Raw genomic sequence first — 7,500 nt, 5'->3', positions numbered from 1 at the left:
CACAGAGGAAGAGACGTCTGCGTATTGGTCCAGCAGCTCCGTTAGATCTTGTAGTTGAGATGGTGAAATTTCAGCCAGCTTCTGGGTCAATGCCTGCTGTTGTAAGCTTACTTCCAGGAGGTGGTTCAGCACTCGTTCCATACTGCTGCTCGATGTGGCGCTGTGTTCATGCCCGTATCCTCCACCAATGCCACTATGGGGGGTGAAACACAGAACACGGAGGCATCAGTGGAATGCCAAACAATATATATATGTATACACAGATCACATGCCCTTATGATCAATTATTAGTTCTGACATAATTTTCCTCTATTCCTGGCTGCTCTGTGTGTGTGTGTGTGTGTGTGTGTGTGTGTGTGAATCAGGTGAATTCTGTCAACTGCAGCACAAGCTGGAAGATTGTCCTGTTCATGAAATGGAGTGACAACCAGGATATTGTTCTGAAAGGCGTGAGTTAATTTATATTTTTATATTTGTACTATATGTACATGATCATATTTATAAGTGTTTAATTCATTATTAGAATTATTCACGTATAGAAACTGCACACATTCTTATAGAACATCACTAACTGTGTGTGTGTGTGTGTGTGTGTGTGTATGTGTGTTAGGGGGATGTGGTTCGGTTGTTTCATGCAGAGCAAGAAAAGTTTTTAACATGTGATGATCATCGCAAAAAGCAGTATGTCTTCTTACGGACAACTGGACGCCAATCTGCCACCTCAGCCACCAGCAGCAAAGCACTCTGGGAGGTGGAGGTCAGTGTGTCTGTGTGTGTGTGTGACCACAGTGACCTTTTGAGCTTTTTTCAGTATGATTTCAGTGTGAAACCCAGCAGATGTTTTGCGTGTGTGTGTTACAGGTGGTGCAGCATGACCCCTGTAGAGGAGGAGCTGGATACTGGAACAGTCTGTTCAGATTTAAACACCTGGCGACTGGACATTACCTCGCTGCAGAGGTGACACTTATGAACTATGTGTGCATGTGTGTGTGTGTATGTGTGTAAAGGTATGTGTGTATGTGTATGTGTGTGTGTGTGTGTGTGTGTGTATGTGAGTGAGTATGTGTGTGTGTGTGTATGTGTATGTGTGTGTGTGTGTGTGTATGTGTACATGTGTATATGTGTATGTATGTGTGTGTATGTGTACATGTGTGTGTGTACATGTGTGTATGTGTATGTGTGTGTGTACATGTGTGTATGTGTACATGTGTGTATGTGTATGTGTGTGTACATGTGTGTATGTGTATGTGTGTATGATGAAGTGGATTTACTCTCACTACACTTTATTGTTTTCTAAAACCTCACATCTTTGTTATATTTTTCTCAGTTCACAGAAATGTGTTAATAATTACTATTGTTTATTCATTAATAAATAACATTATATTTGAATCCATTTATGGTTATTGTAAATGTCAGTAAATGTATTTATATTATTACCATAATCTCATAAACCCCATGAAAAAATTCTGTTCTTTAACAGATAAACTCTGACTATGAGGAGGAATGTCTCGAGTCCCGCTGCTCTGTAAGTGTGTGTGTGTGTGTGTGTGTGTGTGTCTGTGTCTGTGTCTGTGTCATATAACCCATATAACCACATAACTACAACTCCTAAAACGCTCATTATTTCATCCCTTAATGCTAATAATAATAATAATAACAATAATAACAACAATAATAATAATAACACAGCAATAATAATAATAATAATAATAATAATAATAATAACAACAACAACAATAATAACAATAATAATAATACAGTAATAATAATAACAATAATAATAACAATAATAATAATACAGTAATAATAATAATACAGTTTATTTATAGGTGCCTTTCAAGTCACTCAAGGTTCTTAATTTCTGCTGGTAAGCAGGTTAATCACAGTTGACAGGTCTAAATGAGAGTAATGTGAGATGTGTTGCAGCTGGACTCTGAACAGGAAGTGATGCGAGCCCGGACCCGGAACGTCCAGGATAAGGTCATGTACACGCTGGTGTCTGTTCCTGATGGGAATGACATTTCCTCCATCTTTGAACTGGACCCTACCACTCTAAGAGGGGGGGACTCACTGGTGCCCAGGTACATATAGACTGCACCATTCACTGACAGAGAGTGAGGTTCACTTTAGGTTTATTTCCCTTATTAAACAGGTTGACAAACCTTTTTTAAATAAGTTTAACATTTAGTGTCATTGAGTGGGATTATAAATCATTATAAACACTGAGAGTAGGATTATAAATCATTATAAACACTGAGAGTGAGATTGTAGTATAACTGTGTACTGTGTTGTCAATGCTGTGTGTATTAACAGGATCTTGTATGAACATTATTACAGCTCACATTACACATTACATTAACAGCTCAGTGAAACAGTTTAGTATACAGTTGTGTTAGTAGGTTAAACACACAATTCACATGATGCTACTGGCTCCTAGATTAATTAAGATTAATCAATATGATTGTGTGTTTGTGTGTTTGTGTGTGTTTGTGTTTGTGTGTGTCTGTGTGTGTTTTAGGAACTCATATGTGAGGCTTAGACACCTCTGTACAAACACTTGGGTCCACAGCACCAACCAGCCCATAGACAAGGAGGAAGAGAAACCTGTCATGCTCAGGGTGAGTTCCTATATATGTGTGTGTGTGTGTGTGTGTGTGTGTGTGTGTGTGTGTGTGTGTGTGTGTGTGTGTGTGCAGTTCTCATTTTCACTTTGCGTACATGTTTACATTTACATTTACAGCATTTGGCAGACGCCCTGCCCACGCCCAGACCTGAACATCTAATTTAAATTAAAATTATATTTATTTGTACAGCATTATTTTTAACAATTCCCATTGTCTTAAATCAGCTTTACAGAAGTATAGAAACAGAAAAGAAAAAAATATAATAAATATATAATAATAATAATAAGAAGAAGAAAAATAAGGATAAAAGTAAATAAATGATTATTGTAACGACGGGAAACAGAGCGGACCCAAACGCAGGATAGCATAAATCAAAAATAGGGTTTAATAACTGAAAACATGAAACAGGACGCAGACTAGACAGGACAAATCACAGTAGATGCCACGCTGCACGAAGCAATGCGGCACAGTTAAATACAAGAAGACAATGACACAATAAGGATCAGGTGTGATGACAGGGAGGAGCAGACGAAGGCGGGGCAGACACGTGACGAAAAACATAAACAGATGCACGTGGCCAGAGTCCGGGCAGAGTCCTTACAATTATATACAATTAAAGTTGAAAATTAATTTAAAAAATATTAACTTTTAATATTAACAGTTTATAATAGTGCAGCCGAGAGCTCCTGAGGAACTAATGGGTCATCATAAACTCTGAGTTCAGCACAGACCTGATTGCTGATAAACACCAGAACATACAGCTGACTGACACAACACTGGTTCAGAAGAAGTCATGACGTCTCCTGGTGGCTTCATACACAACAATCCCATGAGACACTGACTGACCATGTAGATCAATCCCTGGCAGGGTGACCACCGGGTGACGAGACTCCAACCAGGGGTAGAACATCAGGATTAATGAAGTAGCTCCGTAAGAAGAGATGATCAGGCTAGGGTTAGGGTTAGGGTTAGGGTTAGGGTCACCTAAGGAACTCGGAACTCCTAGAGCTCGGGAGTGTCAAATACAGAGAGAGATAAATTTGTTAGGTATGACTGTAATCAGGTGATGGACAATGTACATTATGTGTTAAGTGCAGACAGAGACTCCATCAAGACTAGCTATGACATCATAACTAAACGGCTAGAGCCAGAAGGTGACACAGACATGAGGGCTTCCTGGGATGTAAAGCGTCCCACCACTCCACAGTCTGCAGACCTGAGGGACTTGTGAGGGTGGTAAGGAGACAGCATCCAGACATCCCAGTTCACCAAACACTCTATAACCATGAACCCTCCAGATCTGCTCCTTTACCTAAGAAAAGCTATTCATAAAAATCTAAACTAAACAAATGTGTTTTTATCCTGGACTTAAACACTGAGACTGTGTCTGAGTCCTGAACACTAATTGGAAGTCTGTTCCATAACTGTGGGGCTCTGTGAGAAAAAGCTCTGCCCCCTGCTGGAGACTGTACTACTTGCGGTACCAACAAATATCCTGCACCTTTTGATCGAAGTAGGCGTGACAGACCATAAAAAAACAAAAGATCTCTCAGGTTCTGTGGTGACATTTCTGTCCTGTGACACGATTTCAGAAATAATCTTATAGCTAATAGCTATAATAGCTCCACATTCTTAGTTCAGAGAACGTTGCTCTGTTATCGCTCAGTAAAAATTAACAAAGCACCAGCAAGTGGAAAGGATTTATTTCACATTAACAAATTCAAAACATTCTCTATACACTGAGTTAGAAAGTGAAGATGCTGTTCAACTTTCACATTCAAAGTCCCTTTTTTATAGTGCTTTTAAAAACGCTTATTGTCTCATAGCAGCTTTACAGAAGTACAGAAACAGAAGAGAGAGAGAGAGAAAAGAAATAAATATATATAATAATAATAATAAGAAAAAATAAGAAGTAAATGAATTTATACAATTAAACTTTAAAATTATCTCAAATATTTATTCCTAATGATCAAGTCTGAGGTGACGTTTTTTTGAGTCTGAAAAACTCCCTGAGATGAAATGAGAAAGAAACCTTGAGAGGAACCAGACTCAGAACCTCATCCTCATTTGGGTGACACTGCACAGGAAATGATGTCAATGTAAATGTAAATGATCTCAATGTATATAATGTCATTTCTACAACAGTTTAAAATTGTGCAATTGAGAGCTCCTGAGGAACTAATGGGTTCAGCACAAACTCTGAGTTCAGCACAAACTCTGAGTTCAGCACAAACTCTGAGTTCAGCACAAACTCTGAGTTCAGCACAAACTCTGAGTTCAGCACAAACTCTGAGTTCAGCACAAACCTAACACTAATTTCTTCCTGTCAAAGTCAAAGTCCTGTCACACATCACTAATGTCAATAATGTCACTAGGTTAACCGTTCTTCTTCCATCTATGCATCAGACAGCAAATAGGAACTAACTGCTAACTGGAGGTAGGAACTGAAGATGTTAATGGGGAACTTAAGGAACTTTGGACCACACACACCACAACATTGTGGACTTATTGGAGCCAGGTTTATAGACGAGTAAATCTCAGTTTAAAAGTGACAGAAATCACAGATCTGTGTCACACACATGAAGAAATGAACACCAATGTGTCACAAGTGAGAGTCTGAGCTTTTTAAACTCTTCATTAGTAAAATATGACAGTTTTACATCATTACACACCTTCAGGAGGCAAATAAATGGACTCTGTTTGAGCTGGTTTTTAAAGAGACCTGTGTATTATTTCTTTTTCTTGTTCACTCAGATAGGGACATCTCCCCTAAAGGAGGACAAGGAAGCCTTTGCTATAGTTCCTGTATCTCCAGCTGAGGTCAGAGATCTGGATTTTGCCAATGATGCCAGTAAAGTTCTGGCCTCCATTGCTGGCAAACTGGAGAAGGGCACCATCACCCAGAATGAAAGGAGGTACACACTTCACTTCCTGTCTGTCCTTCTGCTCTCACACTGATTTGTCCTTCTGCTCATCTGCTCTTCTGTCCTTCTGCTCCTACACCTATGTGTCCTTCTGTAAACACCCTCAGGGCAGTGACAAAGCTACTGGAAGATCTGGTGTATTTTGTGGTGGACATTCCCAACAGTGCCCAGGATGTGCTGGAGATCACAGTGAACAAACCCAACAGAGAGAGGCAGAAACTCATGAGAGAGCAGAACATCCTCAAACAGGTACACACTCCTCAAACAGGTACACACTCCTCATACAGGTACACACTCCTTATACAGGTACAAACTCCACATCCTTATACAGGTACACACCCCTCATACAGGTACACACTCCTTATACAGGTACACACTCCTTATACAGGTACACACTCCACATCCTTATACAGGTATACACCCCTCATACAGGTACACACTCCTTATACAGGTACACACTCCTCAAACAGGTACACACTCCTCATACAGGTACACACTCCTTATACAGATACACACTCCACATCCTTATACAGGTATACACCCCTCATACAGGTACACACTCCTTATACAGGTACACACTCCTCAAACAGGTACACACTCCTCATACAGGTACACACTCCTTATACAGGTACACACTCCACATCCTTATACAGGTACACACCCCTCATACAGGTACACACTCCTTATACAGGTACACACTCCTCATACAGGTACACACTCCTTATACAGGTACACACTCCTCATACAGGTACACACTCCTTATACAGGTACACACTCCTTATACAGATACACACTTCTTATACAGGTACACACTCCTTATACAGGTACACACTCCACATCCTTATACAGGTACACACTTCTTATACAGGTACACACTCCTTATACAGGTACATACTCCTCATACAGGTACACACTCCTTATACAGGTACACACTCCTCATACAGGTACACACTCCTTATACAGGTACACACTCCTTATACAGATACACACTTCTTATACAGGTACACACTCCTTATACAGGTACACACTCCTTATACAGGTACACACGCCTTATACAGGTACACACTCCACATCCTTATACAGGTACACACTTCTTATACAGGTACACACGCCTTATACAGGTACACACTCCTTATACAGGTACACACTCCTTATACAGGTACACACTCCTTATACAGGTACACACTCCTTATACAGATACACACTCCACATCCTTATACAGGTACACACTCCTCATACAGGTACACACTCCTTATACAGGTACACACTCCACATCCTTATACAGGTACACACTCCTTATACAGGTACACACTCCTTATACAGGTACACACTTCTTATACAGGTACACACTCCTTATACAGGTATACACTCCTTATACAGATACACACTCTACATCCTTATACAGGTACACACTTCTTATACAGGTACACACTCCTCATACAGGTACACACTCCTTATACAGATACACACTCCACATCCTTATACAGGTACACACTCCTCATACAGGTACACACTCCTTATACAGATACACACTCCACATCCTTTTACAGGTACACACTCCTTATACAGGTACACACTCCTTATACAGGTACACACTCCTTATACAGGTACACACTCCACATCCTTATACAGGTACACACTCCTTATACAGATACACACTCCTTATACAGGTACACACTCCTTATACAGGTACACACTCCACATCCTTATACAGGTACACACTCCTTATACAGATACACACTCCTTATACAGATACACACTCCACATCCTTATACAGGTACACACTCCTTATACAGATACACACTCCTTATACAGGTACACACTCCTTATACAGATACACACTCCACATCCTTATACAGATACACACTCCACATCCTTATACAGGTACACACTCCTTATACAGATACACACTCCACATCCTTATACAGATACACACTCCACATCCTTATACA

At 40.0% G+C, this 7,500-nt stretch overlaps 1 protein-coding gene across 5 annotated transcripts in view; it reads left to right on the top strand.

Moving 5' to 3' along the window:
* The window catches only part of itpr1a (inositol 1,4,5-trisphosphate receptor, type 1a), a 93,244-nt gene that overhangs the window by 16,875 nt on the left and 68,869 nt on the right, over positions 1–7,500 (top strand). For all 5 annotated transcript variants that reach the window (XM_060867286.1, XM_060867289.1, XM_060867285.1 and 2 more), the window contains exons 8-15: positions 366–449; positions 611–757; positions 862–957; positions 1,481–1,525; positions 1,927–2,081; positions 2,519–2,618; positions 5,379–5,539; positions 5,656–5,797. In XM_060867286.1, the coding sequence (XP_060723269.1) occupies positions 366–449; positions 611–757; positions 862–957; positions 1,481–1,525; positions 1,927–2,081; positions 2,519–2,618; positions 5,379–5,539; positions 5,656–5,797 (930 nt within the window). The remainder of the gene's footprint in view (positions 1–365; positions 450–610; positions 758–861; positions 958–1,480; positions 1,526–1,926; positions 2,082–2,518; positions 2,619–5,378; positions 5,540–5,655; positions 5,798–7,500) is intronic.

This window comes from Tachysurus vachellii, chromosome 4 (assembly GCF_030014155.1).
Source record: "Tachysurus vachellii isolate PV-2020 chromosome 4, HZAU_Pvac_v1, whole genome shotgun sequence".
Lineage (NCBI taxonomy): Eukaryota > Metazoa > Chordata > Actinopteri > Siluriformes > Bagridae > Tachysurus > Tachysurus vachellii.
This window is presented reverse-complemented; position numbering and strand designations above follow the sequence as displayed.